This window comes from Polypterus senegalus, chromosome 14, assembly GCF_016835505.1.
Source record: "Polypterus senegalus isolate Bchr_013 chromosome 14, ASM1683550v1, whole genome shotgun sequence".
In the NCBI taxonomy this organism is placed as follows: Eukaryota; Metazoa; Chordata; class Cladistia; order Polypteriformes; family Polypteridae; genus Polypterus; species Polypterus senegalus.
In genome coordinates this window covers 35,487,490-35,511,272 of record NC_053167.1, presented here as the reverse complement: position 1 = coordinate 35,511,272, position 23,783 = coordinate 35,487,490, and the positions used below count along the sequence as shown (strand labels likewise).

At 37.7% G+C, this 23,783-nt stretch overlaps 1 protein-coding gene across 1 annotated transcript in view; it reads right to left on the bottom strand.

Annotated features, from left to right (window-relative positions):
- LOC120514307 (collagen alpha-1(XIV) chain) overlaps nt 1-23,783 on the bottom strand; it is a 228,986-nt gene that overhangs the window by 33,199 nt on the left and 172,004 nt on the right. Inside the window, exons 16-24 of the mRNA XM_039734634.1 lie at nt 21,020-21,143; nt 20,768-20,907; nt 20,273-20,405; nt 14,356-14,498; nt 13,739-13,868; nt 10,187-10,303; nt 9,115-9,261; nt 3,354-3,410; nt 2,041-2,048 (exon numbers count right to left, since the gene is read on the bottom strand). Of these exons, the coding sequence (XP_039590568.1) occupies nt 2,041-2,048; nt 3,354-3,410; nt 9,115-9,261; nt 10,187-10,303; nt 13,739-13,868; nt 14,356-14,498; nt 20,273-20,405; nt 20,768-20,907; nt 21,020-21,143 (999 nt within the window). The remainder of the gene's footprint in view (nt 1-2,040; nt 2,049-3,353; nt 3,411-9,114; nt 9,262-10,186; nt 10,304-13,738; nt 13,869-14,355; nt 14,499-20,272; nt 20,406-20,767; nt 20,908-21,019; nt 21,144-23,783) is intronic.

Genomic DNA, 23,783 nt, shown 5'->3' with positions numbered 1-23,783 from the left:
ATATTACTATATAATTACCAGATCCCATTATTTTTAAACAATTTATGAATTCTAAATTCTGTCTTGATTTCTACAAAATAAGTCTTGTTGGCATTTTGACATTTTGTGTTGAAAATATTATCACATCTGTGAACCAGTAATTATATGTTTAACTATTTATAGCATTTTTCTGGCTTATAATCAGGTAATATTCCCTATAACTTCCACATCGAATCTTGCGTTTCTGATATTGTTAAACAATTGCATATCAAAATTATTATCTGTGCTTTGTTAGGTGGTCTACCACAGCCTGAATCATACCTGTAGCCTTGCAGCTTTCTGCTTCAGCCTAAATATCATCATTAAGATGTAAGTTTTCTCTCTTTTCAAACTGACTCAAATTCTCTGTGTTATGTAAATTGATATCCAATGTCTGTTTGATTTTTCAGGTCTCTCCTAAGTCATGTGCATCTGTTTATACTACTATACTATTATATTCCAGACAGATTTATGGCACTGCTATATCATTATATATACATTTCCTGTTATATATGACAGCAATTATTTTGCTTATTTTCGACAAGACAGGCAATTTTCAATGTTATTGATTCTATGTCTAGCTATTCCCTATCATCTAGTGAACAAAGATATTTTTAATGTTGTTGTAAATAATATTGCAACTTATTAGGCCAAGGGAGTTTTCACATGCAATTGTACTGGCAGTTTACATCTCCCAGTCACCAGACTTGGCAATTACAACAGACATGGTATACTCTGTAATGAGTGAACTCACTACTGACCATCCCAGTGTTTACATCACAGTTTCTGATGACTTTAACCATGTTTTACCTTCCTGAACCCTCACCAATTTTTATCAGTTTGTGGGCTAAACAACAAGAAAGCCAGTGTTAAACAGGCATATAACTCTTTAGGCTGATTGGACCATAATTTGGTACAACTCATACCTGCATAAAAACCCATTGTCCAGAGCCACCACCAGGACCATACAGATATGCAAAACGGAGGCTCTGAAGGAACTGAAAACACTGACAAGGATATGCTTTTTGAGTTACATGGCCAGGACATTGAGGGAGTGAGCCACGGTATTACAGAATACATTAGGTTTTGTGTGCATAACAAAGTCCCCACTTAGACAGTGCACTGTTTTCCCAACAACAAGCCATGGATCACAAAAGATCTGAAAGCCCTACTAAATATGAAGAAGACAGCCCTCAAGAAAGGAGATGAGGATGAAATCAAGCAGGTGCAGTCAGAACCGAAGAAGCAACTCTGTGAGGGAAAAAGCCCACTACAGGACAAACTTGAGCACAAGTTACAACAAAACAACATGAAGGGAATATCGAGAGGATGATGACTATCACTGGCTATAAGCAGGCACTTAAACATGCAAAGGAAGGGAACAAGAACAGAGGTAATATAGTTCTTAAACAGGTTTGACTCATTATTGTCAGTACAGGCCTCCCTCAACACCAATAGCCTCTGCGAGCAAGCTGAGGAGGTTCCAAAATTCCAATTTTCATTTGCACCCTGCACCACCTTCCCCTACTTGTGCTCTCTAGCCCCCCTCCACTCCCTGGACAGTGTGTCTCTGCTGATCAAGTGAGGTGAGAGATGGGAAAACTCTACATAAACAAAGCTTCAGGGCTGGATGGAATCAGTCCCAGGGTGCTGAAATCATGTGCCAGCCAGCTTTACAGGGTCCTTCAACATCTGTTCTCCCATTGCTGGAGTTTGAAGAAGGTTCCCCAATTGTGCAAAAATATCCTGTGTGATCAAATTGCCAAAGAAGGGATATCATAGTGGTCCCAAGGACTTCAGACCATTTCTTCTTACTTCATATATCATGGCTGGTCCTAACTCAGCTATAACCCCCGGTTTAAGAACATCTGGATCCTCTGCAGTTTGCCTATCATGCACATACAGATGTGGACAATGCTCTCCTACACATGCTTCACACAGCCTACTCCCATTTGGCTAAAGCTAGCACCACAGTTGGGATCAAGTTTTGTGAATTTTCCATTGTATTTAACACCATTCTACCTCATTGACTGGGGAAAAAAAAATCTCAAGGCATTAAATCTTTAGGATCATGAACTACCTGGCCAACAGACAGCAGTTGTGAGGCTCACAGACTGTGTGTCAGAAATGGTGGTGTGTAATATTGGAGCACCTCAGGGAAATGTTCTGTCACCCTTCCACTGCACAACAGACTTCCACCACAATACCAGTGCTTGCCATCCACATAAATTTTCAGATGACTTGTCCATCGGAGGCTGCACTAATAATGGAGATGTGTCAGAGTACAAGAAAGTTGTGGAGGCCTGTGTCTTATGGTACAGGGACAACAACTTGCAATTTAACATCAGCAAGACAAAAGAACTGGTGGTGGACTTCTGACATGCCAAGAAGCCTCTGTTATTATTCAGAGGGAGGAAGTGGAAGTGGTGCAGAGCTACAAGTACCTCGGGGTTCGTAAACAACAAACTGAACTGGCCTGACAACACAGTAGAGCTGTACAGGAAGACTTAGGTCTTATTATCTGTGCAGAAAGCTGATGGAAATGTTCTACCAGTCCATAATATCAAGTGGGCTGTTTTACACTGCTGTCTTCTGGGGAAGCAACCTAAGCACAAAAGAAGCACACAGCCTGAACAAACTTGAGGAAAGCCTGCCCCATCACAACGTGAAAACCCTGGACACACTGGAAGCTGTTGTGGAAAAGAGGGAGATGGCAAAATGGATGCCATCATGAAAAATGCCATGCAATCTCTGGAGGTATTTTCTGCCCCCTGCTATCAGGCAATTCAATGCTTCCACCCGCTGAAATTGTTAAGTTTATTTATTTATTTAGGCTGTATTGTCTCTCTTGTGAGTCTGTACTCTTGTTTTCTAGGTTCATGCTGCCGTATGCATTTGAATTTTCCCATGGGATTAATAAAATTTTGTTTAATCTAATCTTTAAAACCTGGCATGCCTTAAACTTCTTGCCCCCTCCTTCCTTAGTGTAAACAGTCTAACCTTTTCTTAAGCCTTCCAAATTTCTAATTGTGGCTCCCAGTTACCATGCATTCTTTTTAAGAGTACCTGTTTTAAATGTATTTTTAATACTGGAAAAATATCTTGGTGATGACAGATTTCAGAATTTAGAAATGGTCTGATAGCTATTAGATTTAAGTGAAGAGGTATTTCTTTTTCAATTGACAAATTTCACATTAAGCCTTTTTAATGGAGAACAGTAAGCATTGTATATAAGGGATTTAAAATTATTATATGGGCAGAAAAATTACTTCCTAAGCGCACAGAGTATTTTTAGTAAAATACAAGAATTAGGAGAACACTTTACTTTTACTTACTTTCATTGTTCTGTAGCTGGAATTTGGAAACAGAGGGAACTTTTGCAGGCGCTGCACCTTTGAAGGGGAAGAAAACATTAGTATTTAAACACACGGCAGCAGGTTTCAGGTATAGAATTCAGATTTTAAAACTAATCCCAATGAGCTTGGCTCTTTTTAAACATAACATGGAGTCTATATTTAAGAGCCCCCATTTTTCTTATTTCAGTGACATTGCCAGGTCCCTTTGTCTATGTGAAGACATTTTTTTGGTATTTGAAATTTAATATGTTCTCTTAGACTTCAGTTAGCCTGTGAAAGTTCAGTTCCTGTAGTCTGCCTCTATAACTCACTTTCAATTATTTTGACTTTATTCAGCACTGTTCTACCCAACTCAAATAAAGATATAAATATATATTTTATTCCAGACATAAAACATAAATGCACAATGCTGTATATCAGGCATGTCAAGAGAAATCTGTGCAGCCCGCATGACAGATCCTAGTTAGCACTAAACTTGTACAAAATGATTACTATCGTTTGTGATTAAATCATTCTGCATCTTCGGCGTTACTTATTGACTTTTCTTACTTCCCCCTTCTGACAAAAGTGAATTTTCCCATGGCATTATGGTACCGGAAACTGCTAGTTAGCTACAAGTACCTCGGCGTCAGCTACTTGATACCCTTGGCATGACACTGCTACCCAACGAGCCTTGACCAAAGTTAATGAGCTGCGACGTTGCAACTGAAGTGCTAGGCTGCAGCAGCCTGGCAGGCTACACTACTGGCTGGGCTGCGGAGACTGGCCACTGGGCAGAACTGACCATCACAAGTACTAATAGCTTGTATATTTTCACATAATGGAGCGGAAGATCAACAGGCAGATCGGTGCGGCATCCAATCTGTCGTGGTGAAAAAGGAGCTGAGCCATAAGGCGCAGCTCTCAATTTACCGATCGATCTACATTCTTACCCTCACCTATAGTCATGAGCTGTGGATAGTGACTGAAAGAACAAGATCGCAAATACAAGCAGCTGAAATGAGTTTCCTCTGCAGGGTGTCTGGGCTTTCCCTTAAAGATAGGGTGAGAAGCTCAGTCATCCGAGAGGGGCTCAGAGTAGAGCCGCTACTCCTCCGCATCGAGAGAAGTCAGATGAGGTGGCTTGGGCATCTGATCAGGATGCCTCCTGGACGCCTCCCTGGTGAGGTGTTCCAGGCACGACTAACCGGGAGGAGGCCCCGAGGAAGACCCAGGACACGCTGGAGGGACTATGTCTCTCGCCTGGCCTGGGAACGCCTTGGGATTCCCCCAGAAGAGCTAGTAGAAGTGGCTGGGTAGACGGAAGTCTGGGCATCTCTGCTCAAGCTGCTGACCCTGTGACCCGATCTCGGATATGCAGAAGAGGATGGATGGATGGATATTTTCACGTTTTCTTGCTCTAGTTTTATGTAATTTTGTGTTAGTATTGTAATGAACAGTTAGTGCAGACTACAGCTGAAGATCTGAAGTGGAAGCGAGAAGTTGGAGAGTTGTTTATTAACAAATTTTTGTGATTTTGAATTTTGAAGTAAAATTAGTGTAGGTCAGGAGGCTTTTTGCATATCGGTTTATTTTACAATATAAACTTTGAAGTAAACTTAGTAAAGTAAAAAAAAGTTTTGGAGGATTTGTTTTCCAACTTGAATTACTGAGTAATGAATTCGTGATTTCAATTCACACGAACAGGACTTTGCGCTGTTTACGTCACCATACACTTACAATGCTGAGAATGTGCCTGAGAATATCCAAATGGAATTGATTGACCTGCAGTCAGATTCTATTCTGAAGGCAAAATACAACAAAGTTGGTGTGCCAGGCTTGTATGCTTACCTGCCATCCTCGTATGTGCAGATCCATAAGTTGCCATTGAGAGTACTGTGTTCGGAAACACTTACCTTTGTGAGCAATTGTTTTCGTTAATGAAAGCTACCAAAACCCCACATCGCTCAAGACTTACTGTCGAGCACCTTTCATTCCTCATAAAAGTTGCAGCTGCACAAGATTTCAAGCCTAAAATTGACGAACTTGTTACTAACAAGAGATGCCAAGTGTCAGGACAAAAGAAATAGATCTCAGACTATAAGACTCCTATATAAGGACCTAGCTAAGAGGTTAAGACTCTAATTGTATACTGTTGTACGGAGATTGTATGGAGATAAAATGCTTTTCTTTAAACTTTAAGTGTTACATTTTTTTAAAGTTTTCAGTATTGGAAAGAAAGCTACAGTAACTTTGAATAATAGTATAATAGTATTTTTTTACAGTGCAGCCCGCTGACGCACGTATGGCAGTCGAAGCGGCCCACCAATGGTAGTGAGTCTGACATGCCTGCTGTATGTAATCCAGCATTTTATATGCATTTTTGATTTTTATTTTATGCTGCCTTTGAATAGTGAAGTGTTCATTTTTCAACACTGTACTTCCAGCTCCTAAATACCAAATTTTATGTATAAGGCATATTTACCACTGTCCTTTCTACAAGTACAGTTTAGATTAATTGATTTATTTTCATCTGTTCATCCACCTAATACAATATAAAACGTGAATATTACAAGTTAAATAAAATGTGAGATGGCAGTTTGTGGTAGCTAAAAGCAATCACTTCAGCAGTGCAGCACTCAAGGGACACTGCTGGTAGCACATGGTCTCTAGCGTATCCTTCCCACATTGAATAAATGTTTATGTCATGTAATAGTTTCATGTTTACTTAGAAGGCAGGAAATCACAAATTATTAGAACAACAGAATGCACTGTAAATGTCTAATGCCTAGGATTTGGTGTACAAGTGTCATTTGAATTATTCAGGTGTGTTCAGTATGCACACTATCAGTCTGAGTAAGCTCACCACCAAGTGCTGATCAGTTGCCAGCTTAACACATCTCTTTACCAGAATGCCCAGAACAAACAGACTCAAAATATATGATATGACTATGTTGGTTGGATCAAAAAGCCACAACTTTTTACCTTTATTTCTGTTAATTGTATTTTCAAACTTCTAGGAATAGCTGCAGAAATTTCTAGGTTTTTATTTTTAATTTATTCACTTCTGTTCATCAAACCACAAGCAAATTCTTTATTTGCAAGTGCTGTGTCTAGAAAATAAATGGACAATGACTACAGTGGCTTGACTGGATGCAAACTGAGTCACTAGTTCTCTAAAAGAATTACAAGAGATTGCAGAATGGGGGGCTTACAGCAGGTATTTTTGGTGAAGACTTGCAGACAGAGAAACTGCAGTGGGCATGTGAGGACTTCCCTGGACTTTGCCACAGCTATGCCTTGTCCCCAACCATCAAAACAACAAAGATGAACACTGACATGTAGCTTACCAAAATTTGGTACTTAGTACACTCACGATCCACCTTGTTTCTGTGGGCAAAAAATTTTTGTGGATATTACATACTGTAATTAGCATAAAAACCAACTGCTTCCCTTTGAATTCAAATACAAATAGGGTATTTCTCTCAAGGTATGTCTGATATTATCCATATAAGTGCACAAGTCTCAAGGTATGACTATAGCATCAGTAAGCAGTTGGCTCTGAATCCACTGTGTTTTTAAAGACCAAATATTCTGTATTGTTTGGTGAATATAAGTAAATAACAATCATAATTTTGCCATCTGCAAATTAAAGTCTCATTGAGATGATCCTTACGGTTAACAGTGCAAATGTCAACTATATGGCATGCATTCAGGGACATATAATATACAGTAATCCCTCGCTATATCGCGCTTTGACTTTCGCGGCTTCAGTCTATCGCGGATTTTAAATGTATGCATATCTAAATATATATCACGGATTTTTCTCTGGTTCGCGGATTTCTTCGGACAATGGGTCTTTTAATTTATGGTACATGCTTCCTCAGTTTGATTGCCCAGTTGATTTCATACAAGGGACGCTATTGGCGGATGGCTTAGAAGCTACCCAATCAGAGCATGTATTACGTATTAACTAAAACTCCTCAATGATATACGATATGCTTCCCGCGCGGTGCTTGATTGCTTCTCTCTATCTGTCTCACTCTCTCTGCCTGACGGAAGGGTGTGAGCAGAGGGGCTGTTTGCACAGAGGACACTGACGCTCCTCTACAAAATGCCGCTTTATCGCGGTGCTTCTGTATACTTAAAAGCACGTATTGATTTTTTGATTGTTTGCTTTTCTTAGCGAGCGCTCTCTCTGACATGCTCTGCTCCTCACGGCGCTTCTTTGAAGAGAAGATCTGTTTCCATTCTTTTAATTGTGAGAAAGAACTGTCATCTCAGTCTTGTCATGGAGCACAGTTTAAACTTTTGACTACAGGGTGTTATTTCATGTCTAGAGGGCTCTAATTATGTTAACAGTGTGGGAGAGTTTATAAGGGCTTAAAATATATAAAAATAACCATACAAACATATGGTTTCTACTTCGCGGATTTTCACCTATCGCGGGGGGGTCTGGAACGCAGCCCCCACGATCGAGGAGGGATTACATTATTAGAAGTATTATTAGAACATTAGAACAATCTAGATGAGAACAGGCCATTCAGCCCAACAAAGCTTGCCAGTCCTATCCACTTATTTCTTACAAAAAAACATCAAGTCGAGTTTTGAAAGTCCCTAAAGTCTTACAGTCTGCCACACTACTTGGTAGCTTATTTCAAGTGTCTATCGTTCTTTGCATAAAAAAAAAACTTCCTAATGTTTGTGCGAAATTTACCCTTAACAAGTTTCCAACTGTGTCCCCATGTTTTTGATGTGTCATGTCTCGATCCACTGTACTAATTCCCTTCATAGTTTTAAACACTTCAGTCATGTCACCTCTTAATCTTCTTTTGCTTAAACTGTAAAGGCTCAGCTCTTTTAATCTTTCCTCATAATTCAACCTCTGAAGCCCTAGAATCAGCCTACTTGCTCTTCTCTGGACCTTTTCTAGTGCTGCTATGTCCCTTTTGCAGCCTGGAGACCAAAACTACACACAGTACTCCAGATGAGGCCTCACCAGTGCATTATAAAGTTTGAGCATAACCTTCTTGGACTTGTACTCCACACATTGTGCTATATAACCTAACATTCTGTTAGCCTTCTTAATGGCTTCTGAACACTGTTGGGAAGTCGATGGCTTAGATTCCACTATGACTCCTAAATCCTTCTCATAAGATGTACTTTCGATTTTCCAACCACCCATTGTGTATTCAAACCTATAGGGAATATGCAGAGCTGGGAAGAGATCAAACTGGCTTTGAGAAAACTGGTTTCAGAGTTAAAGCAATGCTTAAAGGTAAATGTGACTATGTTTTTCAATTTCTCAGACAAGCTCTGACTCCCTCCCTGGCAGAGATGACTTAACAGTCAATTTCCATTGTTGCAGTTTAGTATAGTTTGATCTGTCCCACCCATTACTGTCACCTGGCTGGCATTGCTTCTAATCTATCCTTTTTACTTTTGGGATCTAGCCCATTATGCAAGCAAACTCAAAGGCGATAGATGATGCAAGGAACAGTATAACTTATCCACTGGCCAGACCCCGACCCTGCCCAATTTGCTGTGTCTTTGTGCAGTAGAGTGGTAGCTCCCACTGCAATAAATAACCTTGTTGTTCCCATTTTTTTTTTTTTACAGAAATTGAAGTCTGCAACACTTAGTATTTATATTAGCCAATACCTGATTATCATTCCTTTTACTATCATGAAGTTCCAAAACGTTTACAACACCTAAAGTCATCTTTCTTTATAAATCTGAAGATTTAAGGGAAGCAACTTACTTGTGGAGTGCAGTACAGTGACAGGATCACCTTCTGCTGACTGCAGCTGTGAAAAGATGCTGATCCGGTAGACAGTGTCAGGTTCTAGGTTCAGAAAGCAGTGGCTATTTGTCACTTGACTTAATATGTCTTCCCTTGTTTTCTTATCTTAAACAAAAGCAAGAACACATTTAGAGTACAGTATCTGTAAAATGAAGTAATAAACAATAACATTTAAGAAGATCCAAGTTAAAACACATGATAAAAGGTAAGAAAGCACCAAGACAACTGTAGAAAACAAAACAGGAGAAGAATAAGGTTGATAAAGACCACAGAAAGTCAGTATCAGTATGGTAGGCACTGAAGAGTCGACTGTGTATAGAAGCGACATAAAGAAGTAGCATTGAAGTAAATAATAAGAAAAAGTAGAGCTGATGCAAAAATGCAAGAGGAGAAAGGTGTCTTTTATTTTAGTTGCATTATTTAAAGATGGAGCCTTACAGAAATACCTAGAAAATGTGGTTCATAATGTTAGGGCAATAAAGCCAAGAAAGGTAACATCAAATGAGCATAGCAGGGCTTCTAAATAGTGAAGTCAGTGTTAAAAAGTCTTAGATGTAGGGCAGGAGAAAACAGATTTTAAAGCCAGCAAAAGAGATGATTCAGTTTAGGACATAAGGCTAGTAATGTCAAACCCATTTAGATGATACAATGGTAATATTTTCTTTTCAGCTTGTGATTCCCACTTGTCAATATATACAGTATATAGAGATTCAAAAAGAATTCAAATCCCAGCACTTTCTGCAGATTTTACTGTGTTGTTGATTTAGTTTAAAATCAATATATTTACCATGTATTCCCAAAAATCTTGACTCAACAATCCATAATGACCAAGTGAAAACTTGTTTTCAGAAAGGTTTGTACATTTTTTAAAAATCAATTTATTACTTGTGCTTTAAGGGCAATTTTTGAAAAATCGAGTCAATTTTTGGTGTTTGCCCCAATTATTTCTTTCAGTTCTTATATATACAGTATATATTATATATATGTATACGGTTATTGTAATTGTACAAGCAATGTATTAAGCCCTTACCTTTTAGGGACTCAATTACAATCCTGTAGCTAGTGGCTTCATGGCTGAGTTTCCATCCGGTGCACATACTGGAGTGATCTGACTTGTAGACTTTCAGACTGGTAACCCGGAGACTCGCTTGGGAAAAGCAAAACACAAGCTGGGATTTATTTGATCACACACTCAATTTACTTCAAGTAACTGAAAAACTGGATAAAAAGTAAGCCTGAAAAAAAAAGAACTTGTTAGGTAATCCATAAAAAGGATAAAGAAAATATTCCTTCTAGTGACATGCATTCATCCATTCATCTACACTATATGTACTATTTATGAACTGACAGATACACCAGATTTGATGCCTATCATACCCAATATCAATTTTTAAAACATGCATTTTTCATTTGATCCTCTACATGCCCATAAGATGTTACCACTGGTGGGCTTATTACAATATGACCCTTAAATTATCACTAGATAAATGTAATCTACTAGATTGGCTTTCAATCAGAGGTCAGTTTCCAGAACTAAACTCTCTGGTATATTTGTTCTTAATTATTGCTTTCTGTATAAAGCCACACTCCTCACACATGATGTTTAGGTTATTTAAATATTGAAGCATTATTTTATTCATCTCCTTTTATCAATTATTCTACAAATGTTTAATTATGCTCTTATGCCAATACATCAATATTTTTATTTTTAAGATTTAAATATGTAGTAAATAAACACTTAAGAAAATAGCAAGTTGGGTTCATTTTATTGCCTTCCAAATACAGTAACTCTATGTTGTCTTTTCTTTTCTCCTTATTAACAGTAGTACATAAGTCATTTTTCCAGAAGATGGGAAAGGGAATTCACTTTGTGTATTTAAGAATATCAGAATACTATCAAACCTGCTTAATGCAATTCAAGGTACCGGATGGGGCAGCACAGCCCATCAATGGAGCACTTAGCACACTGGTTTCTTGCAGGGTCCACTAATGCACACACTCAGGGCTGAATGCCAGTTACATGCATGTTGCTAGGATGTAGAAGGATAGCTGAAGTACCCAGAGAAAAATTCTGCACCATGTCAAGTGTTTGTGTGGAGTCTGTACGTTCCTTCCATGTATAAATGGGTTTTCATCTGCTCACTCCCCAAAAGACAGATCCCCAAAGACAAACACAATAGGACAATTAGTAACTCCAAATTGAGCTTGAATGTGGTTGTGGGTGTGAGTGCAAGTTCTTTTATGAACTGGCAACATGTCCAAGGATGATTCTCATTTATTAAAGGCCAGTTCTTCCTCATTGTGTATACAGTGTTTTAGTGTCATGGGAGACAAGTTACAGCCGGCCCAGTGTTGCCAGGAAAAACGTCAACCACTGGTTACCCTGAACTGAACAAAATGGTTTGAAGTTATGTAACTACTACTACTGGGTGTTTAACCTCCTTGGCTTTAACTCCAAAACTTTCTCAGGCTCAGAATTCTGTGTAAAAACGGTTAAGCCAAAGTGTCTCTCGGGTTGAACTGTTACAATCCAATGCAAAGTAGTAAGCCTGAATAATACTTAGGACAATATTCTGTTGCCATCTAGAGGATAAAATAAGATTTTGCTGCAAAAAATAATAAACATTGAGTTTCCATGCACTTTGCTACTCATTGCTATCTCATTATCCTTTATAAGTTGGGCAGAACCTTCAACCAATAAACCATGGCATATAAACAAAAAGCTGTAAAGTCAAACTGAAACTGAACCATTAGATATTTTAAGTGATAGTGATGGTAATGTGAACTGGTCACATTGACAGAGACATTGGTACAGATAGTGAAACAGATGCATATGGCACCGTATGACCAAACCACCATGATATGCCTGGTGAATTTAGTCATTTAGCAGTGTGGCGGCGTGTGGTATCTACATGGCAAAAAGGCATAATGATTTTGATCAAGTGGAAGGACAAGAACCATGTTAGCTCCCTAATTACTGTTCAAAAAGGCAGTAACTGTCAATGTTCACATCAGGGGAATTGTGAAAGTTAACACTCCTTGTGCTGTGGTAACACAATGGACATGTCCATCATGCAGATCAGTTACAGACATTCCACCTTCTCATGCACAAGCAACAAAAAATATTATAAAGAAAAGTGAGCAAAGAAGCCTGCTTTCAAAACATATCCCATGAAGGAAACGTACTAAATCTGCACCAGTATAGCAGTGGACAATATGCATAACTTTCTTATTGCATTTATGTTGACGTTGTAGTATTTAAATGTTCATGTAACACGTAATAACATTTTTCTTGTTAAAAAAACTATAATGTTCTTGACTTGTTTATTTGGGGTAAACATAAAGCTAAGGAGGCTACAAGGGCACAAAGAAGTAATGTATACTTTTTTTAAAAAAAAAAAAAATATCTTGTAATCTTTGTTTTTAGATTCTCTGTTAATACGGACTGTTGGAGATTTGAATATTCTGTGAGCTTTTCATTATTTATATGTTAATTTCACATATACAAACATACTGTGATGGATGGCCGGGACCCTTGCCCAGCCGGGACACCTCCATACTGGAAGGACCACGGGAGCCAACCTATCCAGAGTGTTACTTCCCCTGAAGCGCTAGATGGCAATCCCCCTGGGTTGCACTGGTGCCTTGGACTCCTGCAGGGCTTCATGGGAGTTGGAAGTTAGATACACCCTGTTGGGATCTGGAGGTGCCGCCAGAGGGTGCAGCAATGGCTGCTGAACCCTGGAGAACAGCTCTTCCTCCACACCTGGAAGTGCTGCCAGAAATAGAGCAACAAACACCTGGAGCACTCCTGGGTGCCTTCTAAAAGGAGCCAGCAGACACCACTCTGGGTGCCAGAGTCGGGAGGAAGGAGACAAAGCTTACCGGGAGGAGTGGAGGAGAAAACGAAGAATAAAAAGGAAAAAAAGGTATCAGAATCTTGGAATATAAATGTAGCACAGGGTTCTAGTATACTAGATAACATCCTGGGAGGAATCATTTGAATTAAACGGACTGAAAGAAGGATTAAAAGAACAGAACCAAAATTCTCAAGGTTGGGATTGAACTGTGGGTTTTCATTTATCACAGAGAGTTACAATATGTTAAATGCATCTTGAGTTGGTTATAATTGAACCAGATTAAACAACACATGAAATGTATAGTAACATTCTCATCCAGGCCAATGCCCCTCTGTCAAATATTCTATTTTGAGTATAATAGTAATAATGTACTAAAGCAAATGTTTAACCTATAACATCTTAAAGAGAAATTAAATGGTAAAACTACTGGCTAGTCCAGGACCCAATCAAAATGCAAAAGAAACCTAAAGTGTGGCATTCTGTACAAATTTATAAATAGTTGTCTGAAGATTCAGCACGTAGTAAATTGTATTATGCCTAACCTTCAACAGCAAAATAAACAAGGAATACCTGGAACAACAAAAATGAAGTCAGATAATTGATATACTGTACAATAAAAGCAGACATCTCTTCAAATCCAATCCTTCATTAACTGTTTATTATCACAAATTGTTTACCTTATGCATCTATAATTTTGTACCATTAAAAAGCCTTTGTCTTACATGTTTTTCCTTGAGTCTGTGCACTGCCTTCTTCCCTGTTGCTGTAGACAGCAGTAACCTGGACACTGTACTTGGTTTCAGGCAAAAGTGACTCCAGTTTTGCACTGTTGAGTTTACCTGGGACCGTCACCTGATTTTGAAAACAAATGTTTATATAAGGAGGATACAATTAAACAAGTCTGCCCTACTTAAATGTAACACTTGATCCTAATTTACATTTAGTATATACTTGAAGAAATCGGTTGGGCACAGTGCTAAGTGCCACTGACTTAAGGATCCAGCATCTTAGACGTGAATCCAGTGCTTAGTCACAGACTGTATTAAGTTTGCCAATTTTCTTCACCTCTGTGTGAATTCCTTTTTTAAAAAAACCTAGTACCTTGTCATCCTCACACATACATTAATAATAGATTAATTGGTGAAAATAAATTGATCCATGAGAGTGTGAGTGTTGACGTCTGCAAGAGTGGGTCCAGTGATGGTCTGGCATTCTGTCCAGGGTTGGCTCCTGCCTTCTTGTACTTTATGATCCTGGGATAGGCTCTGGCCTCTACTACCTTGAACTGGATTGCACATGTTTAAGAATGTTATGTTACTATCAAACAGAGATTACTCACAATTTGTTCAGTCTGTTCTCCTCTCAGTGGATTGTAAGCAACTCTGTACTGATGCACATGGGAATTTGGATGGTCCCACCTCACCACAAAGCTAGTTGGTGTCTCACTGTCTATTACCAAGTTAGCTGGAGCACTTCTGGAAACTGATGGAAATAAAATCATAAAACAATCTGTAGTTTGATAATGACATGTTGTTATGTACTGTAGAATGACAGAAACAAAGGTAACAACAAAATCAAAATGTGGTCAAACTAAGTGTAACCTGTTTTATCGATGTGCCTATGGAAGTAAATAGATGTAGAGCTTACAATTTAATGGACTGCACGTACAAAGATCTTGTGGCTGTTGCATGACTTTTGGCTATGTGAGTCTTCTGCCATTAGTAAAATTACAATTTGAATAATTTAATTTTGATGATTTTGAGATTACTGTAAAATCTCATGTACAATGCACACTTGGGCATAATGCGCATGAATAATTTAGCCAAAAAGTTTCAGTTAAAAAAAGAAATTAATGAATAATGCACACCCTTAATTTTTAAAAATGTTATTAAAACTGCAATCATTTTTTTATATGAAATTTAAAGTAATAATTATTCAAATTATTTTTTATTTAAATTAGGTAAATAGGTACATTCAGTTTTTAACAATATTTATGATAACAAGTAGATATGTGCCTATTAGGTAACAATTTTGTAATTTGCTAGGTTTTATTTTAAATTGCATAAATTTTCTACCTTTAGGTAATAACAGATATTATCCAAGCAAAGATAGGCATATCTAACTGGAAGAACAGTGGTCATCACTGCTACTAGTGATAAGCTCATCTAATGCTGTTGAGTCAATGCTATTGTCATTGATACCATCGTAATAAATATCGTCATCATTATCTTCATCTGATGATACCTGTTTATCCTCCCACAAAACATCAACCTTGCGCCTGTCAAGATTATTACAAAAAGAACATTTGAGGAAACCATGTTGAATTAAAGATGCATCTCATTCATTCTAAGCTGCAAGCATTCATTCAGCTGTTTTGCAGAAAGTTGCAAAACATACGGTCACCAGCAGTAAATGTGTGATTATTGTTGCTTAACCATGCATTATATTTACAGCGGACAGCATCCTTTATCGGCTTATTGACAGAAACATCTAAAGGTTACAATAGATGGGTCATGCTGCCTGGAAAAATAACAAGATCAGATGTTAGTTTGTTAGGTGCCTCCTTTAAAGAAGACATTCGATGTACGCAAAACAGGTTGGGCACCAAAATAGAAGGTTGTTTCCTTAGACCACCAGGACATTTTGCCCAAACACCTTTAACCAGTCAGTGGTTAATGCATCATCCATCCATCCTTTAGAGTGAACACAAATATGTACACAACTTGGAAATTTTATTCCTTTGTATAGTTTTTTTTTTTTTTTAAATTATGAAAGACAGAAACTTTTCTCCATCTGCAGTACACGCTAACATGACGGTAAAGTGAGACTTCTCATGTCCAGTTGTACATATACACACAGTTTTTGTGCCTTTTCCGTCTACAGTCCGATTGTAAGGCATATCAAAAGTCAAGGCTATCTGATTGGCATTTCCAGTCTGTACAAGAACCAGATCATATGTGTGTTCCTTTCTCAATTTGTTAATGTACTTTTGGAATTCTAGGAGCTTTGTGTCACAGTAGTTGCGTGATCACTTCTATGAACTGACCATTCTGCTTCATAAAATGAACTGTCCCGTCCACAAAATGTTTAAAAATTTGTTGCCATCACTAAAGATTTTTTTTTTTTTATTTCAAAAGCTTTACATCTGATATCAATGCATGAAACACTAATTCCCTGAAGCCTCCTATTTGTTACCAAGTCCAATAATTCTTTTTCTAAGTCTGGAAAACTTGGTGGGGCCCCACAATTTGCCTTTTTTTAGTAGGTAATGCTTGCAATGGCTCTGTTTGTGCACTATAATCAGATGTTTGACTCAGGAATACAAAAATGTCCTACTGCTATTAGTTTCTGCATTATAACCTCTTTATTTTAATTTTAAGGGCTTAACATACCAAATGGTATTAAAATTATTAACCAACTAGTACTTGAAGGAACACGACGACCACCTACCCAATACTATCAAGTCCGTTGTTCAATTTGAAACTACTGACTATAATGCATGTTCAGGCTGAGTGGTTAACACAAGATGAGCGTTGATGTCTTAAGTGGAAGCTCCACCAAACAGCGAAGCAGTACCACAGATAGAACCAAATGCTTTACACACATAATAAATTCAAGTACCTAAATTCTTACTGTTCAGGCTTATTGAAAATATCTAATTAAAATTATGTCTCGTATATAAAGTGTACCTCCATTTTTAGTGAACTAAAATGAGTAAAAATTTTGCACATTATGCAGTATACTGTATACAAACACACTTCTGTATACAAAAAGTTGTTCCTGTAGTATTAGCTATTTCTCCATATGTTTTTGGTTGTTTCAAGGTTTTTATAAATGATGTTCATATTTCTGACATTAGTTTCACAAAGCTGTTTTTTGTTTCCATTTTAATTTCTTTGCTTAAGCAATCCATCTTGGTTCCTGTTAAAAAAACACATTTGTGAACTCTTATGATGCCATCAGATATGAAAAAACAAATGTCGTAGTGATCTTACACTGTTTTATTCCTTGGTGGATATAACAACCTTCTAAAAAATTAGCGGCAGTTATCTCTTTTTCAAGTAGGCCTTAGCGTTAGAATTATCTGCTAGGTTTTGACTTTATTCTGACATAAACCTTTGTGTTTGCCTTGTTCTTTTGGATTCTACTTACTCAATTGAATTTGCCCTCCTGGTACTAACCTTTTGTTTTTTTTTTTTTCTCTTCGGCCAATTTTTTTATTATGAGCAATAACCCTGAACACACTGTGTCATCCTTTACAGTACCATCTTGATCAAAAGCAACTTTCACTCAGTCTCTAAATTTTGGGTGTTACTGGATGGCCACAGTGGCTGGGGGCTTTTGCACCAACTAATTTCTTAGGCCAGGTTTATACTTTAAGTGACGCGATGCATGCTCCAGCGGACACTCTTACTACACAAGCGTTGTACTGTTTATACCTGCGCGCGTACTTTACGTAAATCTGGAAGAATCCACCAGGAGGCAGTGAGAGATATTATCACGGTGAGAACAGGTTTGGCTCCGCTGTGTTGTGAATTGCCTGGAACACCCGTTAAATTCCGATGAAACCTTACCGTAATATCTCTAAAAAGGATGTTTAATGATTAAAGCCATCAATCTAGGGATGTGTCCATTCCAGCAAGCATTGTGCACGAGGCAGAAACAATTCCTAGACGGGACATCAGCTCATTGCAAGGTGAATGCAAGCACTCACACATACACTGTCATCATTTTAGTGTCACCAAATCTGCATATCTTTGGAAGGCAACCGGAGCACACTGTGGAACCCAGCAGGAAAACATGCAAACTCCAGGCAGGGAATACCAGCGACGTGACTCCCTGCGAAACAGTAGCGCTGCCGCTCCGCCACTGTGTCACCCCCATATGTGTAATTTTTAGCAGTATTCATTATTTAAACGAAATTAACGATTTATCTGTAAAATGTAGCATACATACTTTAATGCATTTCATCATGAAAGTGATATCAAGTATAAATCTAAGGATTCTAAATGTGCAGATAGTTGGAATATCATACATTTAATGTGTTCTGTATGGCGATTGCTGCTGTCACTTCAGGAGGAAGCCCCAGAAAATAAAGATGGCACAAAAGATGGTATGTGAGACTTTTAAAATGTATTGTGTCATTACGATTGGGAGTATGTGACGCTTGAATATAAAAGCACCATGAATGCATCTGTATGTCGGCATTTTACTTCACCACATCAAACCATTCATCAAACATTGAAGCGTGCACATTGATCTCGTAGGATCTGCAAAGCGGCTGTCACATATAGATAGTAACCAGAGTCTCTGACGTCACCTTCCAACTTTTATCACACTGCGCCCCCTGACTTTTTGCTGGTCTCGCGCACGCGACACGTTATTTTCTGAGGGCCTGCTTAGAGGTTGCGTCAAATGAATGCTGGCAATGTGTGGCAGCCATGATGCTTGTGCGTACGTATTCTGAGCATGAAGTATAAAAGAGCCCTTAATTAGATGTAAACCCTTGTTATTTGTATAAGTCTTGCTGCTGCTTTCATTCAACAAAATCAGACATTTTTTAAAGCTGTAAATTTTCTGGTTTTTTTCACAGTAACTTATGAAAATGTTTTGTGCTCCAGAACAGACCATCATTTCCTACAACATCATTTTTTTCTTGCCAGTGTCAGAGACGGCCGGGGTGGGAACCCGGCCGGGAAGCCTAGAGGACCGGAGGACGGCTTGCGCCTTCCCCAGGCCATGTAGGAGTGACCGCCCTGGTTGCTTTGTGTGCCCCGGGGCCTTTGGAGCCCTGGACCTTCCCTGGGGGGAAGAAGACTGGGGACACCCGGAGTGCTTCCAGGTGCGCGGCTGGCACTTCCGCCACACAGGGGAGTGTCTGCGGGGGAGTGTTGGGAAACACCTGGAGCCCATCCGGGCATGTATAAAAGGGGCCGCCTCCCTCCATACGATGGCTGGAGCCGGGAGAGGAGAAAGAGAGCTCGGATGAGAGGAGTGGAGGCGGTCAGAAGAGGAAAAGGCATTGTATTGAGGCCAGGACTTAAAAGGGTGGTTGGTGCTGCGGCACTGGGTTTGTACATTTCATCATCTGTAAATATAGTGAAAATAAATGTGTGTGGTGAAAACATCATGTCTACCTGTCTGTGTCCGGGCTGTACCCCACACCAGATATTTTATTAAAACAAATTTGCAATGATAAGGGGTGCACAGTAAACTGTTTCACTAACTATATTCTTGTTACAGTATTTGTATTATTAACTAACCACTGGTGAATAAAAAAGAAGCAATTAAGGGATTTAAATAATAAAAGACAAGGCTAAAAGTAAGAAGAAATAATTAGTTTTTACTAAAGAAATTAGGTGATTTAAAAAGATGAGGCAATTGCAGACCTCCAGGGTCTAAATTTAACACCCTTGCTGAAAATGAAAAAGAAATTAACATCTGCAGAATGAAAATCATATTTTCACTCATTTTAATGCATAAGATATTAATTTTCTAAACTAATAAAATTAAAACAATAAAATTAAATGCAGCGAGTATAAATTTTGGACAAGCTGTTAATTATGGCCTCCAAACATTTTGTGTATCTGTCCAAGAGCCCTTTTATCCTTGCTTTCTCTTTTTTTTTTATTCTTTGATGCAAAATTCTTCTGACTTCTACATGCATTGCACTTTCAGATATCTCCATAAATTTTGAATAATACCAAAATCTGTGGACTATAAATGCCCATTTGGATACCTTTTATTTTTTTGTTTAGGTAAATACTTAATGGTTTTAAGCAGGTTTGTTGTTAAAAATATCTGAATTCATATCAATTTAAGTTTATTCACTTAATGGGACATTCATTTCTAAAATGTGGCAATGGAAAGTCAAATCCGCTAAGCTTTTCTTTTGTCACTGGCTGCCACCCAAACACAGAGTATAAGATACACATAATCAGGCTTAAACGTATTACATTTTTCAAAGAGTCACCAGCTCTTTTTTTCAAATACATCATTTATGGTTATGGATAAGATGTTCATTTAATCTTTTATGAATCAACATGCACTCTGTTCATACATATTTCTGAATTATCTAAGCACTGTGTTGCATAGTTCGCATGTTGATGTTTAAGATTAAGTCATAGAAAACGGCTTTCATCTGACCATTGTTCAGTACTGCTCATATCTAGCTAACTAACACTGCACTGTAAAACAAGTTCAAATTGTATTAGACAGCAACAAGTCGCAGTGTTTCATTACAAGTTACTACTTACAGGTGCTGTATCGAGCAGCCACTGCTTCACTTTGAGCTCCATCAGCATATTGAGCAGAGAGAGAGATCTGATACTCAGCATTATTTTCCACTCCCTCCAGGACAGTAGATACTTGATCTCCACCCACAATATGCTAAAAAAGAAAATATCTGCTCAGAAATGGAGTTTGCTTAATGGTAATTAGCTATAAGAAACAGAAAAAGACAACCCTTTGAATTGTTGCTGCAATTATATCTACAGTCACCAGGTAGTAACAATAAAATTCGGGTTCAGGAGTATTAACACTAAACAATTGTGAAATTTCACCAGCATCTTACACATTTAGGAATCTCAGTGACTTACTATTGATTCTTTATAGTTTATTAGCTAAATCACTCGTAATATATATTTTAGAGTGACAACAATGTTCATCAAACAGAAACAATGAGAGATTGTAAAACAGAGACAAAGGAAGAAGTTATATATATAAAATATAACACCCATTCCCCAGCAAACCTCTCTCAATTTGCCTCCACTGAGAGAAATCCATTTGATTTTATATGAAACAACATCATCAGCTGCTGGCGTCCATTGTAGGTCTACCTTACCACCGGCGAAATTTGTCACTCTCAGATTAGAAGGAGAAGGAACTTTTACTAAAATTAAAGAGACGGACAAGCATAATTAATATTGCTATGATTTGCAACTTTAGCAGGCAGTAACACCATATTGGAGTGTGTAAATATTTGCACTCTAAGCTGCACTTACGGGTTGTAACATTGCTGATAAGAGGCTCAGAGAGCACCTCGTTATAAACAGATCGAACTGTCACTAGGTAGTTAGACAATGATGAAAGGTTTTTAAGGAGGACCGATGAACCAACAACATCAACCTGTAGAGGACCCAAGAGAGCTGGGATTAATTATCACATGACGGAAGCCTTCATAAAGTGCATATAAAGAAAACAGGTGGTTGAGTTAACACTGGACGATACATATTAAGATAGCAAGTGTTCATCACATGCAAAAGTACAAAATGTGATTATAAAAGATAACAGAGAAAAATAAACCAAGGAACAGTTAATGTGGGTAATCATTTGGAAGAATTTATCTATCAACTCATTTTTAGTGTTCAATTATCCTGTGCAAGTCATTTGATGAACTTTATGAAAAGCAAAAACATGTGATGGTATGTGCTTTCATTTTATAAGAAAAATTAACAGTAAATAATTAATAAAGTGGTGTAGTTCAAGTGCTTATTAGAGCAGTTTAAAACCAGAAAATAATCAGTTTTAAGGCAAGTGTTTTCTGAATTCATAATACATCAGGACAGGCCCTATTAAAATAAAAAGCATAAAAGATTATTATCAGTGTAGTGAAAACAGAAACAAAGGTGAGAAACACAACTTTTCAGCTTTGTAGCCTTCATCAGGTGTATAACTTAAAAAATGATTATATATTTACTGTATATATTTTCAGTGGAAGGAGGAAACACAGTCGAGGATGGAAGGAGTGGAAAACAAGATTATGTGTGAAAAGCATTCATTAGAGATGAAAGATGAAATTCAAAGGTTAGTCGGTCAAACGCATCTGGAGAAATTTGTGATCCAAGCCTGAGAATGAGCTCAGGTTCTGTTTTTATCTGAATTGTACTTTAGAAACCTTGTGAGAGGACACTAATTAAAAGCTTACTTAGAAAGCTTTATTTTGAAGAACGTGTAATAAATAAGTTGATACATGGTACTGAATTATGGATATTATTTAGCTTAGTATACTCTTGTTGGAGTTGTTGCTGAGGCTGTTTAATATCACTCTCTTATTTTTTTTAATTAACTGCATTAATTGTTTTAAATTTGCCATTACTAAGACTTTTCCACTTTTTTTTCTTCTAGGTGACTGGTGTGGCACTTGGTCTGTCTTGACATTTTGGTTCATTTAACAGGCTTGCTCTCTCACTTGTGATGCACCAGTAAATTGGCAACAGATTGCAAAAGTGTAGTTTTTGCTCAAAATAAGTGATCTGCACATCCTGTGTATAACTTACCAATCATTAGCTAGTTTTGTGATTTAGGAAAAAACAAAAAAGTAAGACATGTGCATGCACTCTGCATTTTAGGTCTCTACTTCTGCCAGTAAAGCACATTAAACAATATCTGCAGTGCGGAAGTACTTAAAGTGTACTCCATATTCTAGTACGAGTAAGTCTACAGATAAAAAAAAAAAAAATCTTGCTTCTGAATATGATAAAAGTAGGACATTCCTTTGCATTTGTGGCTGTATATATGCTATGAGTAATTACAAAGTATCCTAGGTTAATAAGAAATAAAAAGAAATATCACATAAATATATTTGTTTATGCGCCATAAGCTGTGAAGATGGCGTCTAGGGTGTGTCATTGGATACAGTCTGACCAAACAAAAAACAATCAAAATGATCAGAAATTATTAAAACCCATGCAGACTCAATGAGATGAGAAAATGTGAAACCCCTACACTATGACACTGCTGGAGATCTGAAAATAGGGCAGATGATAGGATACCAAGGAACTCAAAAATGTGGAGTCATTCCTGGTAAGAAATCCATTTCTAACAAGATCTGTAATAATGAGCTTATTGGTACAGGAGCACAACCATAAGCACCTGAAATGAAAACACATAATATTCTGGAAGCACTCTCAATGTCACTATTTCTTGTATCAGTGTTGAAGAGTAAGACTTTAGGGACCTATACCACTTCACTTGATGTTATTTTATACAATCTAGGTGAAGAGAATGGACACGCTTGCTGGGCTAAACGGCCTGTTCTCATCACAATTGTTCTAATATTCAAAGTTTCTATTCAAAGGTGCAAAATCTGATGATAGTAACTGTAACTCAGTTCATCTTGTGGTCTTTGCTGCCATCTAATGGATAACATCAAACAATACATCCTAGGCAACATTTGCTGATGTTTAACACTGGTGTCTTCAACTCCTTTAATTCCTGCACTCGGTTAAAATCACTATGCAAAAATAAATGAATTTAACTGATGTTGACAACGACTTTGAGAGTGTTAAGATAGACTGTACAGTTACTAACATGAATGGTTTCTTTGAAAATTTTCACCAAATTTAATTTTAGAACGTTCATATGCAACTCTTATTAAAAAGGGCATTGTGCAGGAAATATCTTTTTTATCTGTGAAGAAAGAAATGCTTGCTGTACTTGTGCTCTTTTGCACAGATGTTGGACTTTTTATAACTTTGCATAATCAAAGTAATAACTGGCCAACTAATCACTTAGTAAAATAATCGATAGTTGCAGCCCTAGATAAGAGTCAACATTTAGAATTTTTAACTGCAAAAGTTTACATTTTCAGACCAGCTTAATTTAATTGGAAATTTTATCTAAATATTTTTGAACCTGGAACCTTGATTTGATTTAAAATTTAGGTCAGTATTGCTTTGGTGACAACAGAAGAATACACATTGAGGCTGAATAGCCTGTTCTTTTCAGAAGTTTTCTTCAGAATAATAGAAGTAGAAGGCTATGTGA